Below are 26,951 nucleotides of genomic sequence, written 5' to 3'. Positions count from 1 at the left end.
CACTCCATGTTCTAGCGTCCACAGCTCCACTCCATATGTCCAAATGACAAAGTGACAATATGAACTCAGATAGTAACAGTTCACTACAAACAAAAAACTACAATTGATAAATACACAGGGAAAGGAATACCAACAGGCAAATCGAAAGCGCTATGAACTTAAGCATCAGCCTAATAATTAACCGTACACAAGACAGCTGGCATCAAGTTTTTCAGGATTGAGAAACTGTTAAATGTGATAACAGTTTAAAGTACTTAAAAATCTGAAAAGCTTATCACACTTATGTAAACATGTGGTGAAATCACGCTGCGTGTATGCAAACATATTGAGGAGTGTTTACAGGACTTTGGTTTGTCTGTTATGTATTATATTTCAGATGCTGATGTTCATCTATACGGATACGGCTCCGGAGCTGGGAAGCATGGCAGCAGAGTTACTAGCTGCCGCTGACAAGTATGACGTGCCACTGCTTAAAGAGAAGTGTGAGAAGAAGATGCTGCGGGACATGAGCGTGCAGAACGCCGGCTCCGCTGCGGCCCTGGCTGTGCTGCACCATTGCCCAGGTCTGAGGGACACCGCTGTGAAGTTCATAGCGGGGCACCTGGAAGTGATGGCCACTGAAGGCTGGGCGCGAATGTTGCGGGACAGCGCAGAGGCTGCGGTGGAGATATGCCAGCAGGTGGCGGAGGAAGCTGCATGCCTTCCACGCGAAGAAGTATCAGAGGAAAGGTTAGGATTTGTGTGTGTGTGTGTGTGTGTGTGTGTGTGTGTGTGTGTGTGTGTGTGTTGGGAGGATGTGGGGGGAGGGTGATTGGCACACTGATTACAACATTGTGACTGTTTGTCAGACAAGTCTAAATCCTGTCTGTTGACTTTATAGGCACTTGACATGGTAAGGAAAATACGAGACTGGGCCACGAAAACCGTGTAATCGTTCTCCTAATGATAAGGGCCACAAATGGAGAAATCCCCTCACATAAAGGACTGACAAAGGGCACATTATTATGGCGTGGTTCCTGGGAATGAGCACTTTGAAATAAGAAAGAAGTTTAGCTGTTCACGTGGTTCTTTATAATATGTGCATATATGTACGTAACAAAGTGTATCATACAGTTTCCGATGCTCCAATATGACAAGTAGTGTGCAATGGAACTTAAAGGCTCAGATTTTTTGTCGTAAGTAACCGGAATATCCTCCTTAAATAATTTGTTTACACCACTTAAAATGGTTGAGGCACAGTTACAGCTAGAAAGACATTCTCGCAACTTGTTTTGGTTGTAGGGTACCACAGAAATTTCATCTGTCAGGTAAACAAACAGCGAAAGCTAATATAAAATGTGAAGTAGCCGTCTGAAGATGAGCCTGTCTGTTCGAAACCCTAAAGGCGCTGTTTGAATAAATAAATAGCGTTGTAAAAAGTGGCTAGTTGCTGTGATCTATGTAAGAGTCAGCCAATAATTTGTACACATTCAGGGGCATATAAAATGTGAAGTAGCCGTCTGAAGATGAGCCTGTCTGTTCGAAACCCTAAAGGCGCTGTTTGAATAAATAAATAGCGTTGTAAAAAGTGGCTAGTTGCTGTGATCTATGTAAGAGTCAGCCAATAATTTGTACACATTCAGGGGCTCAGAATGTCAGTTTTCAACGAAACAGCAGTGATGCCCCCCCGCCCCCGATTCCGAGGAGCTCAACATATGTTGTCAACACACCAATAGTGCATGTTTCTGAGGTTTACATGGGAATTATTGGTAAATGTGGCTTCGTCACCAAACAAGATACATCTGGAGTATCCTGTCTTAATACCCATGCACAGATGTTAAAACAATTTTCATAATCATTTCCTGGCAGCTCCTGATGGACAGAGATGTGATAGGGATGCAACCTATGTCTGTGGAGAATGCATAGGACACATGCCTGTCTCGTGCCACTTATTTGTGCGTTTCTGCAGGAGCTAATGTGCGGCTCAGCTGTAACAGCAGCAAGAAAATTAAGTCGCCCTCTTCTATCGTCACTTGTTTCCTTCTGTTACATTGTCTAGCATTTACACTACCATTTTCATGTTACTGTTTGAAGAGGTTTATGAATAACTGCCTAGAGGGTTGACCTCTAGTAGGAAATCTTACCACATACTATGTACAAGAACGAACTGCTTTCTTCCTACACTCGTCATACCCCATGAGCATGTCGGTTTTTCTGCATTGTTCACGCACAATCTATTGCTTGGACTGTCAGACACTAACCGACTAGCAAGTGCACTCAGGCAGGGCATGCGTACACAGTTCAAACATAACATCATCATACTAGCAATTAAGCAGGTTGAATGGCGCACCAAAGTGTCAGTGTGAAAACTTTTCAAAATAAGATATCTTGTACATGACTCAAACTAAACTGCTGCAAGAAACACTTATGAAATACTAATTTACCCTACTTTTAGTTCGTTTGTCTCGATAGGCATTGTTACATCTGAAAAGGTGTATGTTAGCACAAAGAATGCTGGCTAACAGTAAGACACCCTTACTACCAATTCATTCTGTGAAAACCATTCGTCAATATCACTTTCCATTTCCGCAATATTTGTGATGCAAGTTTTTGTGCATATGAATGGTGTGCCCTGCAAGTACACATTTGGTGCCACATACCTCTGGAAACCCAGAAAGTACTTGTCCAGTTCATGCCGAGCTAAATCGCTGCCATACTGTGCTCCAAAAGTGGGGCGACATGCTTCTAACAAGGGAACCTCCCCATCACACCCCCCTCAGATTTAGTTATAGGTTGGCACAGTGGATAGGCCTAGAAAAATTGAACACAGATCAATCGAGAAAGCAGGAAGAAGTTGTGTGGAGTTATGAAAAAAATAAGCAAAGTATACAAACTGAGTAGTCCATGCGCAGGATAGGTAACATAAAGGATAGTGTGAGCTCAGGAGCGCTGTGGTTCCGTGGTTAGCGTGAGCACCTGCGGAGCGAGTGAAAAGTTTAGTTTTTTGTTTTCAGACAATTATCAAAGTTCAGGCACTCACACATAATTAACTTCGCTCTCCAAAATTCCAGGACATGTTCAGATTTGCTTGGACATATGCAGGATTTGATGGTCTACACATTGATAAATTTGAAAACGTTAAAAACATATGTTTTGACAGAGCACAGGCAAAACTGTGCGACTGTGAAACTGTTCCATTCATTTGTTGCAGTTTATGTGACAAACTCTTATGTTTTCATCACTTTTTTGGGAGTGATTATCACATCCACAAGAAAACCTAAATCGGGCAAGGTACAAGAATCATTTTACCCATTCGCCAAGTGTACAAGTTAGGTGGGTTGACATCATATTCCTGTCATGTGAAGCACATGCCGTCACCAGTGTCGTATAGAATATATCAGACGTGTTTTCCTGTGGAGGAATTGGTTGACCTATGACCTTGCGATCAAATGTTTTCGGTTCCCATTGGAGAGGCACGTCCTTTCGTCTACTAATCGCACGGTTTTGTGGTGCGGTCGCAAAACACAGTCACTAAACTTATTACAGTGAACAGAGATGTCAATGAACGAACGGACAGATCATAACTTTGCGAAAATAAAGAAATAAAAATTTTCACATGAGGGAAGACTTGAACCAAGGACCTCTCATTCCGCAGGTGCTCACGCTAACCACGGGACCACGGCGCTCCTGACCTCACATTATTCTTAATGTTGCTTATCTACTACTCAGATTGTATATTTTGCTTATTTTTTTCATAGTTCCACACAACTTCTTCCTGTTTTCTCGATTAATCTTTGTTCAGTTTTTCAAGGCCTATCCACTGTGACAACTTATAACTAAATCAGAGGGGGGTGCGATGGGGAGGTTCCCTTGTAAGCATAGTCAGTGCCGTGACTCGTTAGTGCCTGCCCTCAGTGTACTCGGTCCTGTGTGCTACGCACTGACTCAACACTTTAAAATCACACTGAATAGAAGAAATGGGATCAGTAGTGTAGTAGATACGTGTATAAAGGTATTATTTTGCAAACCAGTAAACCGCATTCCTGAAGTTATAAGAGAAGCAAACTGAATTCAACAAGATCAGTACTTGCGGCACCTGCGCTCAAAATTGCTTCTTCTGCTGTCCCTGCAACTTCTTGCCTTGTTTTTTTACTTTTATTGAGTTTTAAAGTGTGATAGTGACACCTCGAAAAGTAGCTGACTTTTCTGCATACCTATTTCTAAATCACTGGCTGTGTATTATGCAATGGCACCTGCAGAAGTAATTCACAGTATTGATGTTTATCCTAGTCGTTTAAACTGTGTGAATTCGCATTCTTGATTTCCAATGTAATCAAGTAGCTTACCCACTATGTTGTCTCTTTGACATTGAGCACTGCTTTGGCTGAACTGTGAACAGGGCCTGTCATTACATGCAGCCACAATCAGTACTTTTGGTTGCTTGAGTGTGCCATATTCAATAAAGAATCACTAGCCTTCTACGTGAAACACAGCAATCTCAGATGGACAGTACGTGTCTTTAATTTTTGCCTGTATTTTGAGACGAGCTAACTACTGCCCTAATAATGTTTTTTGAGAACATTACTTTTTAAAATTAAATTTGTTAGCTATATTAATGGAACTGATAATTTAATGTGTTATTTTATTTGCGGACTCACATTTTCAAACATAAACTCTTTAGTTTACTTGTATCAATCAGGGGATGATTTGGACTGTGGGAACTTTGTGCATGGTGAAAGATATAAATACATGTCTTTCAGATATCACTTTAAAATTATATTAAGACATCTCAAACAATTTACAAGAGCAAATCATAACAATTTGTACAAAAGAAAATGAAAACTGCTACTCACACAAAGAATGAAATAATGCTGAGCTATGCTGTCACAGCCATGATCACATTTATAATTCATGAAATCTTCTTGGTTTATCAGGCAAGTCACTATGACACGTTCTCGCAATGCTTAGAAGAGTGTCCTACTTAACTTCGACTGAACATGACTAATAGTATACTTGTTAAAATATTGCTGCGACATGACACTACAACGGTTGATAACCTGAGAAAATTTCTTTAGTGGAATATGTGGAGAAAGTCTACATTTGGACTTCTGTGAGACTTTTTGTGGTAAACTATTTAATATTTTCTGTTAAATGTTCTAACGTTGTATTCTTTTGCAAATTTGATCTCTTACACCAATATGCGATCAGTCTAATATTACAGCTGTAGTATTTTTCTTTCATAAAATTTGTTATTTGTCTTCAGATTTGTCAACATTCCATATGTTTTTAATTTAATATAAATTATATTAATTTAATATAAATTGGATATAAAATTAATTTAGATATCCTTGCTAATGCTATAATTTTTGATAAATTTAAAATATGCTTAACATGATCTTTGATTATCACATACATTTGTGTTTTTATGGAACAAGATTAATTGCAGGAATAATAATAATTTGTTGAAAAATTATGCATAATTCTCATTTTGCCAGCCATAAATGTCAGTTGCCTACTCATAATTATATATTAGCACAAAAAGCTTTAAATGACAAGTTAAAAGATCAAATAGTACAAATGCATTAGATTATTCATTTCACATTTAGGTTGAGTAGTATGTTATGGGCTGTCTAAGGCTGCTATGTTTCCCTCTGAATTGTGGGGAGACATTAGAGAGGGTCATGAGAGCTCCCTGCTGAAGAGAACTTTTTGCTTGAAGCGTTTATCTTGGTTTTTCTGTTACATGTATCGATTTGCTAATGTCTTAGTCAACTTTTGGAGACTACAGTAGCATGAAAACACTGGCTCTCAAAAATGGCAAATAATCTAGAAATTGAAAACAATGTATAACGTAGGACAAGTTCCAGCTGCTCGCCTGACGACTGGCTCACATGGACGTGCTTGTGGTCTGAAAGCTAACTTTGCAGGCCCCACTCATTAGCTGACCGTACCAGCCGACAGCGACAATCCGACATGGTTCTGAGTCTACAGTCATAACCAGAAGACCACAGAAAGCGGAGTGAGGACAGACAGAAAGCGAAAAACGGTAAAAACACTGACTTACCAAATGCCGGCAGAAAAGAAAGTGTGGAGAGACTCGCAACAGTGACACAAAATAAAATGAGTGCTCCCAGCTGCATCAGTTGGTCAATGCCTCAAGCATTTGACCAAGTACGCCTTGGCTATTGCCACGTCGTATGACTGCCGACATAAGGGTATAAGTTGTTCACTCCACTTTCGATGCATCTGATTCTAGCTCACGACCACTGGATTGCACGCTACCCTGAGCTGTAGGATACTGTCTGTATTGTTTGGCAGTCACTTCTATTTCGATGGCTTCTTTCAGTATACTGTTGCAGGAGACATTTTAGTGCGAGCCACACCAGATTTCGTAAATTTGACCCACCGATAAAACGTTTTCTAGAGCATACACAGCTAAAGTGGATTTCTCAAGGTACACTGTGTGCTCAAAAGTATCCGGACACCTCCGAAAACATATGTTTTTCACATTTGGTGTATAGTGCAACCACCTACTTCCAGGTACTCCATATCAGTGACCTCAGTAGTCATTAGACATCGAGAGAGAGAGAGCAGAATGGGGCGCTCTGCAGAACTCATGGTCTTCAAACGTGGTCAGGTGATTGGGTGCCAATTGTCATACATCTGTAGGCGAGATTTCCACACTCCTAAACGTACCTAGCTCCACTGTTTCTGATATGATAGTGAAACGGAAACGTGAAGAGACAAGTACAGCACAAAAGCCTACAGGCCGACCTCGTCTGTTGACTGACAGAGACCACCGACAGTTGAAAGGGTTGTAATGGGTGATAGGCAGTCATGTATCCAGACCGTCACACAGGTATTCCAAACTGCATCAGGATACACTGCAAGTACTATGACAGTTAGGCGGTAGGTGAGAAAACTTGGCATTTCATGGTCGAGCGGTTACTCATGAGCCTCACATGACGCCTAGATTGGTGTAAGGATCGTAAACACTGGAAGATTGGACAGTGGAAAAATGTTGTGTGGAGTGACAAATCACGGTACACAATGTGGCGATCCGATGGCAGGGTGTGGGTATGGCGGATGCCCGGTGAACGTCATCTGCCAGCATGTGTAGTGCCAACAGTAACATTCGGAGGCGGTGATATGATGTGGTCATGTATTTCATTGAGGGGCGTTGCACCTGTTTTGCGTGGCACTATCACAGCACAGGCCTACATTGATGTTTGAAGCACCTTCTTGCTTCCCACTGTTGAGAAAAATGGTTCAAATGGCTCTGAGCGCTATGGGACTTTGAAGAGTTGCTCAATGTAGGTGAAAATACGATGAGTAATGTTTCAGATTTCGATGTACAATGGGATAGGAATGATGATGGAAATAGGATCACATTTGAGGAAGTGGAGAAAATGGTCAATATATTGCAGTGCAATAAAGCGGCTGGGGTGGATGAAATTAAGTCTGAACTCGTCAAATACAGTGGAATGTCAGGTCTTAAATGGCTACACAGGATAATTGAAATGGCGTTGGAGTCGGGACAGGTTCCATCATACTGGACAAAAGCAGTAATCACACCAATCTTTAAACATGGAAACAGAAAAGATTGTAACAACTACAGAGGTATCTCTTTAATCAGTGTTGTGGGTAAAATCTTCTCAGGTATTGTTGAAAGGAAAGTGCGAGTATTAGTTGACAAATTGGATGAAAATCAGTGTGGGTTTAGGCCTCTTAGAGGTTGTCAGGACCAGATCTTTAGTGTTACGAGTGGAACTGGGAATTGTATCTATGCTTTATAGATCTAGAAAAGGCATATGACTGGGTTCCTAGAAGGAAGTTATTGTCTGTTCTACAAGATTATGGAATAGGAGGCAAACTTTTGCAAGCAATTAAAGGTCTTTACATAGATAGTCAGGCAGCAGTTAGAGTTAACGGTAAATTGAGTTCATGGTTCAGAGTAGTTTCAGGGGTAAGACGAGGCTGCAACCTGTCTCCACTGTTGTTCATATTATTTATGGATCATATGTTGAAAACAATAAACTGGCTGGGCGAGATTAAGATATGTGAACACAAAACAAGCAGTCTCGCATATGCAGATGACTTAGTTGTGATGGCAGATTCGATTGAAAGTTTGCAAAGTAATATTTCAGAGCTGGATCAGAAACGTAAGGACTAATTGTAAGAAGATTAGCATCTTCAAAACGAAAGTAATGTCAGTGGGAAATAGATAAAAACGGATTGAGAGCCAAATAGGAGGAACAGAGTTAGAACAGGTGGACGGTTTCAAGTACTTAGGATGCATATTCTCACAGGATGGCAACATAGTGAAAGAACTGGAAGCGAGGTGTAGCAAAGCTAATGCAGTGAGCGCTCAGCTACGATCTACTATCTTCTGCAAGAAGGAAGTCAGTACCAAGACTAAGTTATCTGTGCACCGTTCAATCTTTCGACCTACTTTGTTGTATGGGAGCGAAAGCTGGTTGGATTCAGGTTAGCTTATCAATAAGGTTGAGGTTACGGATATGAAAGTAGCTAGGATGATTGCAGGTACTAGTAGATGGGAACAATGGCAGGAGGGTGTCCACAATGAGGAAATAAAAGAAAAACTGAGAATGAACTCTATATATGTAGCAGTCAGGGTGAACAGGCTTAGATGGTGGGGTCATGTTACACGCATGGGAGAAGCAAGGTTACCCAAGAGACTCATGGGTTCAGCAGTAGAGGGTAGGAGGAGTCGGGGCAGACCGAGGAGAAGGTACCTGGATTCGGTTAAGAATGATTTTGAAGTAATAGGCTTAACATCAGAAGAGGCACCAATGTTAACACTGAATAGGCGATCATGGAGGAATTTTATAATGGGGAATATGGTCCAGACTGAACACGGAAAGGCAGAATCAGTCTTAAATGATGATGATGATGATGATGATGATGATGATGATGATGCAGCTGCTGTAGTGTAGCTTCCTGTACCATCTCGTTTCACATTTTAATTTCTTCAGCACCTCCGTCCAGATGGAAGGTGGTACTCTGCTGATAGATATCGATGCCTACATTGGTCTATGTATAGTCACTGTAAGTTTTTGTGCTTTAACATCTACATTATTATCCGGCAATGGACTTCCAGGACACACTCTCCTTAGTTGTTCGTAGTTAGCATCCTTGATCTCATATTTAGGCCTTTGGTGCACGTTTTCTGTATTGTCTTGGATTTCAATTCCAATGATAGTATAGTGTATGATATTGTTGCCACTCGATGTCATCCCACTCTCAATCTTCCTGCCTTTCACTCGGCGAGGTGCTGCCATATTCGCCAAAGTGACGCCAATATTTGACATTACTCTGGTCCTCCCTTCATAGGTTCGTGGATTGTGAGGTGCATTCAATACCTGTAGGTTGAGTTCCATAATGATTTCTTCTAGTTGTACTCCATGCTCGTCAGGTAGGCTGCTATGCCACAATACTGACTTCGCATTTGTATCAATGGAGTACACGAGAGGCTTAGTTCGACTGAGGTGACTAATATCCTCTAGTCTTAGCAGATACTTGATCTCGTCACTAAACTGAAAATACGTGGAACCCAAGATGCAACTCTTCCTTCCGGATAACATTTCCACACAGATTACGTGTAATGAACAGTATTGTAATATTTTTGTCAGAGTTATGGCCTTGTTAAGTATTATGATTGCTGTTATAGGGCGCTGTCCGTGTGTGAATATCTTTCCAGTTATTGGCATACTGGGGATCTTTTTCCTTCATATACGGTTCTTGGAGGCACAATACATCTAACTGCAATTCCTCTGCTGCTCTTCTAGTCAAATGGTTCAAATGGCCTTGAGCAATATGGGACTTGTCTTCTGAGGTCATCAGTCCCCTAGACTTGAGTTTTCGCTGACCACAGATATGGCAGTCAACCGCCTTTTTGTATAAATCATAATTCTCCTTTGTCCTGGCCATACGAATGCTGGTACTGTAAAGCTTATGTATCTCTCATGAAGATTTTTGAAAAACAGTGATCAGGCAAGTCACAGGATTGTCACCAATATATACAGTTTGTGATGGCTTAAACTTGAATCTTACAATTATACAGTCCTGATGGTCCTTATTTCTGTGAAGGTGGTGTGTGAGGTTGTAGGATCACCTTCACAGTAAGTCGCAGGAGCGAGGAGGCACTGAAAGTCATTATATACTACAAAATCTCAACGCTCCTAATGGTGCACATTCTTATGCTTCAATATTATGTTTCCCTCAGTGGGTATTACAAGAAGCAGAAGTTTCCTGGTAAAGAAATCCACAAGATGTTCTACTATAAGGTCGCTTGTGGAAAATGCACTGAGTCACCTCGAGAATATATCCTTTTTTCACTTCCTCAATTTGGATGCAAGGAGCCGGGATATATCTGCTCCAAAGTTAGTGATAATTAATGCTAGGTTTCGAGCGTGGCGCAAATCCCACGAAGCCATGGACCCAAGTTGTCAACAAGGCACTGTGCAAACTGGCAGTGGCTCCATAATGGTGTGTGAAATGTTTACAGGGAATGAACTCGTTCCTCTGATCCAGTCGAATTGATCACTGAATAAAATGGTGATGTTCGGCTACCTGGAGACCATTTCAATCCAGACGATGGGATTTTGATGTATGACAATGTGCTATGTTACTGTTTCACAATTGTTCACTATTGGTTTGAAGAAAATTCTGAACAAGTCAGGTGAATGATCTCGCCACCCAGATTGCCTGACATGAACCAAATCACACACACACGGGATATAATCGAGAGGTTAATTCTTACACAAAATTCTGAAATGACACTTTCGCTATTACAAACGGCTATAGATGCACTGTGGCTCAGTATTTCTGCAGGGAACTTCCAACGACTTGTTGAGTTCATGCCACGACAGGAGGTCCGACATGATGGTACGAGGTATGCTATGACCTTTGTTACCTCAGTGTGTACTGAAAACTTGAGTACTAGTGATGTCGCAGCTGGTAGCTACGTAAGTTAAGGGTGACTAGCAGCCTATTGGCAGCCTTTCTACTTGACAGTGTCCAAGGGCTGCTTGATGGAAAACTTGTGGAATTTTAGCCACATTCATTTGGCAGTAGAGACTGAAACAAACAACACTTGCCACCATTTAAACACTCCTACAGCCATAGCTTGCCGAACTGTGTTAGTCACTAGTCTGTGAAAAATACTGATAAGGGTTAGTGCACATTTTGATATCTTGTAAGTTATGACATTGTCGAAGTTTTGGAAGATGGTTACTGCTAATGCTCTCCAACAAATTGCATGAGTCGGGCAACATTTTTTTCAAAGAATGTTTTTTTCCTAAACTGCCATTTCTTGGAAGCAGTGCTAAAGTGATGTACTAAGGACTGATAGAAACAAATTGTCAAATTCACAGACGTTTTTGGCATGTTGACACAGTTTATATTGGAGGGATAGGGGATGACAGTCAATAACAAAGAGTTACTCCACTCTCCCGAACTGAGCCATATATTTGCACCTAGTGTTCCACTGAGCTCTCTATAGGAGTATCGTGCAATATGGTTGCTAAAGGAAATCAGTGTATCCAAAAATTTTTACCTCAGAAAGGTTGATACATAGAGTAGTGTTCGTGTAATAAGCCTTTGATGTATGGAACATACATCAATACGAGTGGTATTCAATACGTAAGCGGGTTGGTTTCTTCACAATTCCAGTACTCCATACTATTTCCTACTCTTTTGGTTATAAAACTATATATTTAAAGATAATGTCCGTTCAATGCAACGGCCTTATGTCACCCTATTGCATGGGCTTGTATGCCCACATAGTACAATTCCACTGGGTAACATGAGAGCCAACGTCATGCCTCCACATCATCCTCACACTGCTTCCCACGGAGTGCATCCTTCATTGAGCCAAACAGATGAGAGTCAAAAGATGCGGCATCTGGGCTGGGGTGAGCAAAGAGTCTATTGAAATTTGACCTATGCAGGCTTCTTTGAGGCCTTGCGTTGTCGTGCAGAAGGTGAAGTTCGTTTGTATTATTGGGACGAAGAACACATTGAATCTGTTTCTTCAGTTTCCTGAGGGTTGCACGGTACACTTCCCAGTTTATCATTGCACCATGAGGGAGGACATCAAACAGAATAATCCCCTTCAGATTTCCAGAACACCATAATGACTACTTTACTGGCTGGGGGTGTGGCTTTGAACTTTTTCTTTGGAGGAGAGGTGGTGTGACGACACTCTTTGGACTACCATTCTATTTCCGGTTTCCTGTGATGAACCCATGTTTCATCGCAGGTGGCAATGATTGACAAAAATTTCTTTGCAATCAGCCACATAACGGGCAAGCAATTCGGCACAGATTTTCCTTCATTGGTCTTCATGGTCTTCTTTTGGGTGGCGAGAAAGCCAGTGGGCACACACCTGGAGGTACCCTAGCTGCTGAACGAGTATCTCAGTACTACTAAACAGTCCAGATGAACAGCGAGGTGTTTGTGATCCGTTGATTACATTGAATGAGATGGTACACGCGTTCCAACAGTGCAGCAGTCACTGTAGTGTGTGGCCGACCAGCATGCAGGATATCAGACAGGTCTGCGTAACCTTGTTACGGTGATAGCAAACATCTCGCGTAACAAGTCACGATGCTTTTCTCACTGCCAGGTTCCTGCAGACATCTTGCAAGCGCCCACGAATATCTATGATGCTCTCGTTTTCCGCCAAAAGAAACTCAAAGAACTCTGTGCTTAAAATGCAGCTCCATTACAGATACCATTTTGAAGGGTGTATACAGTGTCACCATCTAACTGAACTTCATGAAACTATGGGTGCTGAGGCGTTTTTGGAACTGAAATAGGTCGAGAAAAAAGTGTGTACCGTTACTTATTGAACACCCAGGGGAATTCCTTGCTTCCTTGTTACTTATGTAGTCTGCATTATAATTCGCAACAGTGGCAATATCTATCTATCTCTCTCTCTCTCTCTCTCTCTCTCTCTCTCTCTCTCTCTCTCTCACACACACACACACACACACACACACACACACACACACACACACACACACACAGAGAGAGAGAGAGAGAGAGAGAGAGAGAGAGAGAGAGAGAGAGACCCATGAATGTATACTGAAAATATTAGTCTGATATTTATTACACTAAATAATTACACTTTCATTCCATTTTGGGGAACTGATACCTGTGGTGTCACCACCAGACACCACACTTGCTAGGTGGTAGCCTTTAAATCAGCCGCGGTCCGGTAGTATACGTCGGACCTGCGTGTTGCCACTATCAGTGATTGCAGACCGAGCGCCGCCACATGGCAGGTCTAGAGAGACTTCCTAGCACTCACCCAGTTGTACAGCCGACTTTGCTACCAATGGTTCACTGACAAAATACGCTCTCATTTGCCGAGACGATAGTTTAGCATAGCCTTCAGCTACATTATTTGCTACGACCTAGCAAGGCGCCATGTTCAGTTACTATTGATATTGTGAATCATGCACCGTCAAGAGCGACGTTCACCATTAATGGATTAAAGTTAAGTATTCCACCAGCTACGTCCGTTTTTCTAAATTCTAATTTCATTGTCCTGTTCCAGACCTCACGGCAGCCTGCGTGAGCTAAAACATGTGTGCCTTTCGGCCTCCTCTAGTAACACGGTGTTGGCTCTCCTGCCATCCACAACAATGTCTATAGTTAACATCAGTGTCAAGTGTGAACCCCATGGCCAAAAATACACTTCTATAATTATTTCATGGAAGCAAACAACTTCTAGTGCCATCTTGAGGAATTTCTTGCTATGTCTGGAACACCCGCCGTTTGAATTGAGGAAGGTAGCTGGCTGGAGACTGGTATGAAACTATGCGTATTTCCACTGCACTGCAGACATGCTCCATGGGGCACAAATCAGTGGACTGGACCAGCCAGGCAAGGATCTGTACATGGCTCAGGACATAATTTGTGTGGTGTCTTGCATTGTATAGTTGGTATATGCCATTTTGTACATAGTCATGAAGTGTATGACAACAGGACATAACATTTTTGGTGCATACTGCCAAGCATTGAAACTCTCCTCAAGAATTACCAAGCCATTCCCATTGCCATATCTAATAGCTCCCCATGCCAATTTCCACGAATGGGACAGGCATTGATTTGGAGAATCTCTACCTCCTATGACTTTTCACCACATTGTCTACAGATGGATTGTGTCAGTTTGTCCAGCACATACAAAAGAAAGACTCGTTGCTGAATACCATAGAATAGTTCTGTGTCTAAACTCACTCTGCATTTACATCATACCAGTCACGGTGTCAACAGCAACTGATACATGTCAACTTGATATATCACCCCAACATACAGTAACCTGCTCCCAACCATCTGTGATGAAACAGTGCACATGAACCCTGCCCAGTTTTAAACTTTTGTCCGTCAGTTTGTCAGAGGTAGCTGAACAATTCTAAAATATACTCACTGTGTAGTTCTACTGTAGACAGCCATTCTTGCTCTCCGTGCAACTTGGTTGTCCTGAGTTCATTCTACCACTACTTATTCTGCAGTTGTTGCACTAGATTCCGCTGTGTGATCTGTCTGTAAGACACATCCATGTCCATCAAGCCAATGATTCGACTTCTCAAGTCTCCATGTGCACGTCCTCAGGGCATGCTGTGTTGCAGTTTGCACACGAATGTAAATGTAACGTTACAGATACACAATACCCGTCATGTACTCACACCATTTGAAACTGCAGCAACGGCTTTTGCCTGTGCTGAAAAATAAGCTCACAAAAGAATGAAATTATAATCAATATGTCCCATAAAAATGAAAACACTACATTATCAGCATGTTTGTGCCCATTTAAGGTTTCCACGATGCAACATCTACACACATACTCCGCCAGGCACCCTTCAGTGCATGGTGAAGAGTACCTTGTACGATTATGTCATTTCATTTCCTGTTTACTGCCAAATATAGCGAGCGAAAAATAGTCTATATGCCTCCATACCAATCCTAATTTCTCTTGTCTTTGCAGTCGCTATGCGAAACGTATGTTGGTGGCCATAGAATGGTACTGTAGTCAGTTTCAAATGCCGGTTCCCTAGATTGAGCATACCGGTAACAAATCTAGCTACATGCTTCTAAAGTGCTCGTCTGTCTCCTTTTAATATTACCTAGTGGGGATCCAGCAGTACTCAACAATGGGTCGCACTAATTATTTATATGCTCTTTCGGTTACAGTTGAACTGCTCTTTGTAAGTAGTCCCCCAATAAACCGAAGTCGATCATTTACCTTTCCACCTTTCCTACAGCCGTTCTTACCTCCTCCATTCACTTCATATTGCTTTGGAACGTTACAACCAGACATTTAATGGACGTGATTGTCAGGCAGCATACTGTTAATGCTGTATTCCAACTTTAAGGGATTGTTTTTCCTGGTCACCTGTGTTAGCATACAGTTTCCTACTCTGAAAGTTAGCTGCCATTCGTCACAGAAACTAGAATATCTGTCAAACTCATCTTCTATCGTCCTACAGTCAGTCAACGATGACACCTCTACACCACAGAGTTATCAGAAAACTGCCGAAGACTGCTGCGTACCCGGTCCACCGGATCATTTATGTATATTGAAATTACACTGACAGAAATAAATCACAACACAAGAAAGGCACTGTGCGACGCAAACGGAAGTTGGAAGGCGTGTTTCTACAGTCAAAAGACTATGTCTGTTCTAATTTAGTGCCAGTGGCATAAAAGTGGTGTGTCTAACGCCTCTGTGATGATGCAAATGAGGCCTGCTTAAAGACGCCATTATCAATGCCTCAGTGGGCTTGAACGAGATCGTCTAACAGGACTGCAAGAAACTGGGGGTTCCTTCTGTGCCATTGCAGGAAGACTTGAAAGGAATGAAGCCAGTGTACATGATTGATGGCAGCTGTGGTCTCAAGGACGTACTGTCCACTGACCTCAAATCGGCGCTATTTGCGACTTCAGTGGTGTCAAGCGAGAGCCCATTGGAGAGCTGGGTGGACATGTGTTGTGTTTTCTGGTGAAAGCTGGTTCTGCCTCGGTGCCAGTGACAGCCGTGTGTTGGTTAGAAGATAGCCAGTTGAAGGCCTGCAACCACCATGTCTGTATGCTAGACACACCAGACCTATAGCTAGATGTATGGTCCGGGATGCGGTCTCTGTAGGCGTGCAGTGAACGTCAGTCTAGTGATTCGATCTGCTGTGCTGCCCTACGTGAGCTGCATTCCAAGGGGTGTTTCCAACAGGATAACGCTCGCCTACATTCCACTGTCGAAATCGAACCTACCCTACATAGTTCAGACACATTGCCTTGACCTGCTCGATCGCCAGATTTGTCTCCAACCGAGCACATACGCTACGTCAGCAGACCACTCCAGTGTCATCCACAAGTAGCATTACTGTCCCTGTATTGGCTGACCAAATGCTACAGGTATAAAACTCCAGCCCAACCAGCAGCTATACTACACAGTGCATGCAAGTTTGCAAGCTTGCATTCAATATTCTGACGGTTACGTCGTTCATTAATGTACCAAAATTTCACATTTAAAATGCTTACATTAATCTTCCTGAAATTACGTGACTCTACATTGTTTGGTGTTGCGTTTTTTTTCTCTTTTTTTTTTTCTTTTTCTCTGTCAGTGTAACAGCGGTCCTATCACACTTCCCTGGGGCATTCCTCATGATCCCCTTATATCTGGTGAACATTATCGCTGTTTAGGATAAAGTACTGAGCTCTGTTACTTAACAAGTCTTCGAGATACAAACCTTGGAATCAGTCCTGTGTGCTCGTACATTCAACAGTCTGCAGCAGGGCGTGGTTTCAAACGCTTTTCGGAAATCTATGAATATGGAATCTGCCTGTAGCCCTCTATTCATTCATCCCAGTATATCATGTGATAAAATGGCAAGCAATGTTTCTCACAAAAGGTGCCTACAAAATTCGTGCTGATTTGTGGAGAGCAGCTTTTCGGTTCGACGTAATTTATTATATTCCAACTGATAATATGATCAAGAATTCGACAGCAAACAGATGCAAAGGATATTTGTCTGTATTTGCTTGTCAGTTCTTTTACCTTTCCTGAACACAGGAATCACCTGCACTTGTTTCTTTTGTTCGTCTTAGGTCATAGACACCCATGTCGTAACCTTAAAACATCAAGAAGTAAAAGAGCTTAAAATCGACTGTACGTTAAGCGCAATCTGCATCTACCTCTACATGGATACTCTGTAAATCACATTTAAGTGCCTGGCAGAGAGTTCATCAAACCACCTTTATAATTCTCTATTATTCCAATCTCGTATAGCGCGTGGAAAGTTGGTGATGGGAATTTCGTGAGAAGATTTCGTCGCAACGAAAAACGCCTATCTTTTAATGATTTTCAGCCCAAATCCTGTATCATTTCTGTGTCAATCTCTCCCATATTTTGCGATAATACAAAACGTTCTGTCCTCCTTTGAATTTTTTCGATGTACTCTGTCAGTCCTATATGGTAAGGATCCCACACCGCGCAGCAGTATTGGACGGACAAGCATATTGTAGGCAGTCTCCTTAGTAGGTCTGTTACATGTTCTAAGTATCCTGCCGATAAAAGGCAGTCTTTGGCTAGCCTTCTTCACAATTTTTTCTGTGTGTTCTTTCCGATTTAAGTTGTTTGTAATTGTAATGCCTAGGTATTTTGTTGAATTTACGGCTTTTAGATTAGACTGATTCATCGCGTAACTGAAGTTAAGAGTTCCTTTTAGCACTCGTGTGGATGACCTCACACTTTTCGTTATGTGGGGCCAACTGCCACTATTCGTACCATTCAGATATTTTTTCTAAAACCTTTTGCAGTTTGTTTTGATCTTCTGATAACGACAGCATCATCCGCGAACAACTGAAGACGGCTGCTCAGATTGTCTCCCAAATTGTTTATATAGATAAGGAACAGCAAAAGGCCTATAACACTATCTTGGGGAACGCCTGATAACACTTCTGTTCTACTCGATGACTTTCCGTCAGTTACTACGAACTGTGACCTTGCAAATCGAGTCACATAACTGAGACGATATTCCATATGCACGCAATTTCACTACTAGCCGCTTGTGTGGTACAGTGTCAAAAACCTTCCTGAAATCCAGGAATACAGAATCGATCTGAAATCACTTGTCAATTGCATTCAGCACTTCATGTGAATAAAGAGCTAGTTGTGTTTCACAGGAACGATGTTTGCTAAACCCATGTTGACAGTGTGTTAATCGACAGTTTCCTTCGAGGTAATTCATAATGTTTGAACACAATATATGTTCTAAAATCCTGCTGCATGTCGACGTTAACGACATGGCCTGTAATTTAGTGGGTTACTCCTACTACCTTTCTTGAATATTGATGTGACTTGTACAACTTTGCAGTCTTTGGTTACGGATCTTTCGTCGAGTGAACGGTTGTATATTATAAGTATGGAGCTAATGCATCAGCATATTCGGAAAGGCACCTAATGGTATACAGTCTCGACCAGAAGACTTGAGTTGCTTCACTACTCCGAGCATATTTACTTCTACGTTACTCATGTTGACAGCTGTTCTCGATTCGAATTCTGGAACATTTACTTCGTCTCTTTTGTGAAGGCATTTCATAAGACTGTGTTTAGTAACTCTGCTTTGGCAGCACTGTCTTAGATGGAAAGAGAGCGAGCGAACAAGGACGACTTCGTTGTGTAGAAAAGTCTGTTAACTACGTTGTAGAGAGAGCGGAGGTCCAAACCAAAGAATAAACATCCACCGCCGTATTGCTACAACAGATCTAACGCCAAATGCATTAGACACCTAACGCGTCATTCGCTAATACAGCAAATAACTCAGACGGAAAAGAAATGAGGAAGTAAGTGGTTAAAAAAGGGCCTTCAGTCAGAAAATACGATCCGTCAAAAGTTAAACATAATGAGTAGAAAACGGCAGGTGATCACCACTTAACAAATGGCTATGGCATAAAAGACTATGTCCAATATGCAAATTAGCTAAAATGATCTCGCGGCGAGAGAGCCAAGGTGAGGTTGGCCAGGACGGTGGGAGAGGTTTGATTCCCCAGAGCTTGTTTCCGTGAAGAGAAGCCCAGTGGTGATGTCAGAGGGACACCACCTGCGGATAGACGGCAAAAACGGATAAACGCTAGTTAAGTGAGGGGCTAATGCCACGGCGTGTTCTGTTAAAATGTTCCTCAACGCCAGGAATGCCCAGTACTGTGTTGACCACAAGCGAGTCTGTGAGACGGCCACACTACAGTATGTTTGTACTATCCTTGTGCATGACTAATTTCTTAAATGCGAAATTCAAAACATTGGCTTTCCTTTCGCGGTCTTCACACCAGACTATTTGACGAGTGACTGGCTGGAAGCCTTTGACCCACTTAGTGAATTTGCGTGGGGACAGAATTTTTCGGTTTTTCCGTAAGATCTTTAACTTAGATATAACGGTGGTGGTTTGTTGGATTCTTCCACATACTCGGCACGTACTTCACAAGAGTGCTGTTTACAATCTGTTTAAACTTAGCCTGTAATTCCTCTAAACTTACATTATGTTGGAACTAAATGGTGTTCTTTCGTTTTCTAAGTGGGATGCCAACAACTATTTATGTGCTCTTTCTTGCAAGAATGTTCTCCTAGTCTTCTTGATGGATTAATTAACTTTATTAACCATCGTCGCTATGATGACATCTGCATCACTAATCTCTCTCTCTATTCTGGTATCGTTGTTACGGTCAGGCCTGTGTGTAGCTAAAAGACCTAAAATATTTCCATTGCGCATGAGTGGTCGAACTAGTTGCTCAAACACTTTTCGAAACAACGCGTTGAAAAGTACTTCATAAACTATCTGTATCACATGCAATGAATCCATGGATGTTCCAGTCTATACATGCAGATTGAAGTCGTCTGCAAATAATATTGTATGTTTTTAGTATTTCCGCACTACCGAGCATGGACTTTCTTTGAAGAACTCTGCAACTGTCACTCGAAATCTGGTGGTCAGCAACAACATCCGACAGTTAACTTGAATTCACCTACACGCGTCCAGATAACTTGACAGTAAGATGCAGTTCCACATCATTTCAGACAGTGTTTCAGAATGACGTTCTAAAAATTTGGGGACAGGTTCCTTACACCAAAACAAGAAAAAAGAGATGTCCAGTAAACATGGGCAATAAAATGCATGACTTAAGAACTACGATCTCTTGTTCATCCTCAATACTGTGAGCCACGCCTCTTGTCTTGCAAGCTCTTCGCTTTCCATATATTGGAAGGAGGTAGTATGGACCAAAGCAAGAAATGTCCAGGAAACATGGGATTCAAAATGCATACGTTAAGGCCTAAGAGCCACCAATGCAGCAGAAGATATGTATTTCACTACAGTGAAGATGAAGTGCTTGTAACTCTAAAGGTATGCGTTTTAGAGCCCATGTTTAGGAATATTTCTTACTGTTTTTGTCCACAGTACCTACTCCAAAATATGGAAAGCAGAGAGATTCTTCAGAAGAGCTGGTTCACAGTATCGAGGATGGACAAGTGCTCATAGCTCTTAAGACTTGAACTTTAGAGGTCATGTTCAACGGAGGTTTCATTTCTTGTTTCTGTATAACGAAGCGGGCCCCAAATTTTTAAATTGTCGTTCTGGAACGATAAATACATATCCCGAAAACGACGCATCATTAGAAATATATGTTCTGGGTGAGAAATTAATATTAGTTAAGGGGAGATCTGTCTACGCTACAACAGGCCACATCCGGTCTACCCCTGCTGGGGTGGCACCCCCTACTTATATTGCCTATTCGTATTCTACGACAAAAAATACGTAAATCTTACTCAAACCATTGTTTAGCATTTGTGGTAGGTGGTGCTGTATACAAAGCGACACATTTCATTCTATAGCTTCATTTATGATGCAATTAAAAACCTTTGTGTCCTAACGGTTGATCTGGATGTTCAGATTTTTTTGGGGTGTTGCAAATGTGACTGCAAAGAACAAATAATATGGCTAGACATTCAAATTTCTGGCAGATAAGCCACTTTTATGGTAACTTACTTTTCTCTATCCCACGGGGTTGATTGTCGTAAATCCCCAAACCACAGAAAACATCGAACTCGGTGGCCACCCTCGAATCCCAGCAAGGGGTGACTGACTTAGATGTGTGTTTCCATGCAATCATCATAACTCGTGCTGACCGCTAACCGGCTACAGGTGTAATGTAAACGACAACCTTTGCAATACAGTAAAATTTCCGTGAAATCAAGCACCCCAATGGTGAGAGGGAAGGGTACTCACAGACATCGAATATCCCAATGGGAACAGAAAAATCCGCTGAAGTGCCAAAGAAACATGCAGGCATACGTATTCAAATACAAAGGCATGTAAATTGGCATAATAGGGCGCTGCGTTCGGCAACGCCTATATAAGACAAAAAGTGTTATCAGCAGTTGTTAGATCAGTTACTGCTGATACAATGGCAGGTTGCCATGATTAAAGTGAGTGTGAAGGCTTTGTTACAGTCTGAGTGCGAGCGATGGGACACAGCCACTCCGGGGTACTGATGAAGTGCTGATTTTTCCCGTACAACTAATTCATGAGTGTATCGTGAACATCAGGAAACCGGTAAAACATCAAATCTCTGACATCACTGCAGGCTGGAAAAGATCCTGCAAGGACAGATGACGACTGAAGAGAATTGTTGAATGTTATAGAAGTTCAACCCTTGCGCAACTTGATGCAGATCTCAATTCTGGGCCTTCAAAAAGCGTCAGCAGGAGTATCATTCAACGAAAGCTCATGGATATGGGTTTTCGGAGCCGAAGGCCCACAGGTGTACTGTTGATGACTGCATGACACAAAAGCCTTGGGTCTCGCCTTGGCCTGTCAACACCGACATTGGACTGTTGCTGACTGGAAACATATTGCCTGGTCGGAAGAATATCGTTTAAAATTGTATCCAGCAGATGGACGTCTGTGGGTTTGGAGACTACCTCACGAATTCATCGATCCTGCCTGTCAGCAAGGGACCGTTCAAGCTCGTAGAGACACTGTAATGATGTGGGGTGTGTGTCGTTGGAGTGATTTGGGACACTTGATACGACTCTGATAGGTGCCCCGTACGTAAGAATCCTTTCTGATCACTTGCATTCATTTGTAACAACTGTGCATTTTGACGGTCTTACGCAATTCCAAAAGGTCAATGGGACACCCCACAGTCCATAATTGCTACAGAGTGTCTCCAGGAACAGTCTTCTGAGTTTAAACACTTCAGCTGGCCACCAAACTCTCCAGACATGAACACTGAGCATATGTGGCATGCCTTGTAACGTGCTGTTCAGAAGAGGACTTCACCCAGTCATAGTCTTACGGATTTATGGACAGTCCTGCAGGATTCATGGTGTCAGGTCCCTCTAGCACTACTTGAGACATTAGTTGAGTCCATGTAATGTCGTGCTGCGGCACTTCTGCTTGCTCGTGCGGCCCCACACAATATTAGGCAGGTTGGCCAGTTTCTTTAGTTCTTGAGTGTGTTACATCGATGTCGTCGTTTTTGGATCATGCTAAACGTAGTATCTAACCAGTTCTTGTGACGACTAACCGCATTGTCCCCAGAATGAGATTTTCACTCTGCAGCGGAGTGTGCGCTGATATGAAACTTCCTAGCAGATTAAAACTGTGTGCCCGACCGAGACTCGAACTCGGGACCTTTGCCTTTCGCGGGCAAGTGCTCTACCAACTGAGCTACTGAAGCACGACTCACGCCCGGTACTCAGCTCTCCTGCGAGCCTTGCAGAACTAGCACTCCTGAAAGAAAGGACGAGGTACTGGCAGAAGTAAAGCTGTGAGTACCGGGCGTGAGTCGTGCTTAGGTAGCTCAGTTGGTAGAGCACTTGCCCGCGAAAGGCAAAGGTCCCGAGTTCGAGTCTCGGTCAGGCACACAGTTTTAATCTGCCAGGAAGTTTCATAACCGCACTGTGTTGTACAATCAAATTTTCAACACTAATTTAAATTTCAAACCTAAACATCAAGCGTTAGATTATAAAGGTAGACGTACACATCCCGAATGAAACATAGAATCAAATATTTCGGTTCTAAATTGCAGAAACAGGCACACTTGAACTTTGTCTATTACAGCGACATTGTTCACGAATGGAAAAGAATTGTTTGAGAAATCCATACGTATATAATTATTGTATAATGGATAGGTTAAAGTTAGATATAGTGGGAATTAGTGAAGTTCGGTGGCAGGAGGAACAAGACTTCTGGTCAGGTGACTACAGGGTTATAAACACAGTCAAATACGGGTAATGCAGGAGTAGGTTTAATAATGAATAGGAAAATAGGAATGCGGTTAAGCATCTACAAACAGCATAGTGAACGCATTATTGTGGCCAAGATATATACGAAGCCTACACCTACTACAGTAGTAATAGTTTATATGCCAACTAGCTCTGCAGATGACGAAGAAATTGAAGAAATGTATGATGAAATAAAAGAAATTACTCAGATAGTGAAGGGAGACGAAAATTTAATAGTCATGGGTGACTGGAATTCGAGTGTAGGAAAAGGGAGAGAAGGAAACGTAGTAGGTGAATATGGATTGGGGCTAAGAAATGAAAGAGGAAGCCGCCTGGTAGAATTTTGCACAGAGCACAACTTAATCATAGCGAACACTTGGTTTAAGAATCATGATAGAAGGTTGTATACATGGAATAACCCTGGAGATACTAAAAGGTATCAGATAGTTTATATAATGGTAAGACAGAGATTTAGGAACCAGGTTTTAAATTGTAAGACATTTCCAGGGGCAGATGTGGACTCTGACCACAATCTATTGGTTATGACCTGTAGATTAAAACTGAAGAAACTGCAAAACGGTGGGAATTTAAGGAGATGGGGCTTGGATAAACTGAAAGAATCAGAGGTTGTAAGTGTTTCAGGGAGAGCATAAGGGAACAATTGACAGGAATGGGAGAAAGAAATACAGTAGAAGAAGAATGGGTAGCTTTGATGAAGTAGTGAAGGCAGCAGAGGATCAAGTAGGTAAAAAGACGAGGGCTAGTAGAAATCCTTGGGTAACAGAAGAAATATTGAATTTAATTGATGAAAGGAGAAAATATAAAAACGCAGTAAATGAAGCAGGCAAAAAGGAATACAAACGTCTCAAAAATGAGATCGACAGGAAGTGCAAAATGGCTAAGCAGGGATGGCTAGTGGACAAATGTAAGAATGTAGAGGCTTATCTCACTAGGGGTAAGATAGAAGATACTGCCTACAGGAAAATTAAAGAGACCTTTGGAGATAAGAGAACCACTTGTATGAACATCAAGAGCTCTGATGGAAACCCAATTCTAAGCAAAGAAGGGAAAGCAGGAAGGTGGAAGGAGTATATAGAGGGTCTATACAAGGGCGATGCACTTGAGGACAATATATGGAAATGGAAGAGGATGTAGATGAAGATGACATGGGAGATACGATACTGCGTGAAGAGTTTGACAGAGTACTGAAAGAGCTGAGTCGAAACAAGGCCCCCGGAGTAGACAACGTTCCATTGGAACTACTGACGGCCTTGGGAGAGCCAGCCCTGACAAAACTCTAGCATCTGGTGAGGAAGACGTATGAAACAGGCGAAATACCCTCTGACTTCAAGAAGAATATAATAATTCCAATCCCAAAGAAAGCAGGTATTGACAGATGTGAAAATTACCGAACATTCAGTTTAATAAGCCACAGCTGCAAAATACTAACATGAATTCTTTAGAGACGAATGGAAAAACTAGTAGAAGCCGACCTCTGGGAAGATCAGTTTGGATTCCGTAGAAATACTGGAACACGTGAGGCAATACTGACCTTACGTCTTATCTTAGAAGAGAGATTAAGGAAAGGCAAATCTACGTTTCTAGCATTTGTAGACTTAGAGAAAGCTTTTGACAATGTCGACTGGAATAATCTCTTTCAAATTCTAAAGGTGGCAGGGGTAAAATACAGGGAGCGAAAGGCTATTTACAATTTGTACAGAAACCAGATGGCAGTTATAAGAGTCGAGGGACATGAAAGGGAAGCAGTGGTTGGGAAGGGAGTAAGACAGGGTTGCAGCCTCTCCCCGATGTTATTCAATCTGTATATTGAGCAAGCAGTAAAGGTGACAAAAGAACAATTTGTAGTAAGTATTAAAATCCATGGACAAGAAATAAAAATGTTGAGGTTCGCCGATGACATTGTAATTCTGTCAGAGGCAGCAAAGGACTCGGAAGAGCAGTGGAACGGAATGGATGGTGTCTTGAAGGGAGGATATAAGATGAACATCAACAAAAGCAAAACGAGGATAATGGAATGTAGTTGAATTAAGTCGGGTGATGTTGAGGGTATTAGATTAGGAAATGAGACACTTATAGTAAAGGAGTTTTGCTATTTGGGGAGCAAAATAACTGATGATGGTCGAAGTAGAGGATATAAAATGTAGACTGGCAATGGCAAGGAAAGCGTTTCTGAAGAAGAGAAATTTGTTAACCACCAATTTAGTATTGGAGGGCAGCGTGGAGGGTAAAAAATTGTGGGGGAGACCAAGAGATGAATACACTTAGCAGATTCAGAAGGATGTAGGTTGCAGTAGGTACTGGAAGATGAAGAAGCTTGCATAGGATAGAGTAGCATGGGGAGCTGCATCAAACCAGTCTCAGGACTGAAGACCACAACAACAACATTAATTATTGTGTAAAATCCGAAACTGCAATAGAAATGGGGTTTTCAGTTTCAAAATACGAAGTTGACCCTGACCCCGCCGGAAGGGTGGGTTGGAAGTAGCCAATTGTAGCACGGACAGAACAGTTATTCTGTATGGTGCGTTGTGATTATTTGTCTTAAGTTAAAACAAGCAAGATACACATCAAGGATTATATCGCCAACCAATCTTTGTCTGATTATTGGTTTCAGCTGGACATGAACCATCTTCATGTGATAAGACAGTGTGCCATAACGGCCAAACATGTACAAGTCTACAACATGGCATATGAAGATAGTATTACTGTTAATGGCTAGCATAGTGACTAAGTAATGTAATATTTTTAATACAGGTCATGTAAACGTGTGGGCAGTACTGCAGTGAACAGAAAAATCAATACTGAGTATTAGCCACACATGTTAACGTGATGTGTATTACAAATATTACATTAATGGTTCGGTCTGCTGGCCGTAAGCTGCAATATCATCCTCACATACCACAAAAATGTACTAACAATGACCTCTCCTGTGCAGCAACACCAATATTGATTCAGTATGTCTGTTACCAAGCTTTAACGGTACATTGCATTATTTTTATGACCTGTGTTCTAATGGGTGGTATATGAAAGATAAGTCTAATTATCTCGTCTATACATTCTGTATGAGTGCATTTCTGTCGTCTGTGCGTACATATATCACCACCAGTAAACCACATGTAAATTATGATGGACTTTACAGGATGTTCACAGACGAGCAGATACGGCTCTTCGTTAAGAGGTTGCGGATTGCAGCATCAAGGGCCAGACAGACCAGGTGCTTGACCTGGTCCGCATAGGAGCACCACTTGATGCGAGGGGTGACGAGCAGCGCACTGCCCTGTCCTTGGCGGTGGCAAACAATCATGAAGCTGTTGTCAAGTTCCTGATCGATGTTGGGGCAGGCGTCTGTGTCCAGGACTCCACTGGGAGGACACCTCTACACATAGCTGCATGTAGGCCTGGCGAGCAGCTCATAATATGGATGCTTTTGGCAGCATCACCACCTATTGATGTAAAGGATAATGCGGGGCAGACTGCACTCCATCTGGCTGCCATTGGCAGGTGTTTCTTTGCAGCAAAGGCACTGCATCTGGCTGGTGTGAGAAAGGACATAAAAGATAACAAAGGAAAAGTACCTACACAGTACGAGGAACAATATAAGATTATACAAGTGCGTCTGGTATGGCTTTCAGATTATACTTAG

At 42.0% G+C, this 26,951-nt stretch overlaps 1 protein-coding gene across 1 annotated transcript; it reads left to right on the top strand.

Moving 5' to 3' along the window:
• The first annotated feature begins 610 nt into the window (after nt 1-610).
• Nucleotides 611-26,951, top strand: LOC124719819 (serine/threonine-protein phosphatase 6 regulatory ankyrin repeat subunit B-like). Its single transcript, XM_047245008.1, has 2 exons — nt 611-729; nt 26,501-26,951. The coding sequence occupies exons 1-2, from the start codon at nt 611-613 to the stop codon at nt 26,949-26,951; spliced, it is 570 nt and encodes a 189-aa protein (XP_047100964.1).

The sequence above is a fragment of the Schistocerca piceifrons genome, chromosome 11 (assembly GCF_021461385.2).
Source record: "Schistocerca piceifrons isolate TAMUIC-IGC-003096 chromosome 11, iqSchPice1.1, whole genome shotgun sequence".
Lineage (NCBI taxonomy): Eukaryota > Metazoa > Arthropoda > Insecta > Orthoptera > Acrididae > Schistocerca > Schistocerca piceifrons.
The sequence above is the reverse complement of the archived record's forward strand: the minus strand, read 5'-3'. Positions and strand labels throughout refer to the sequence as shown.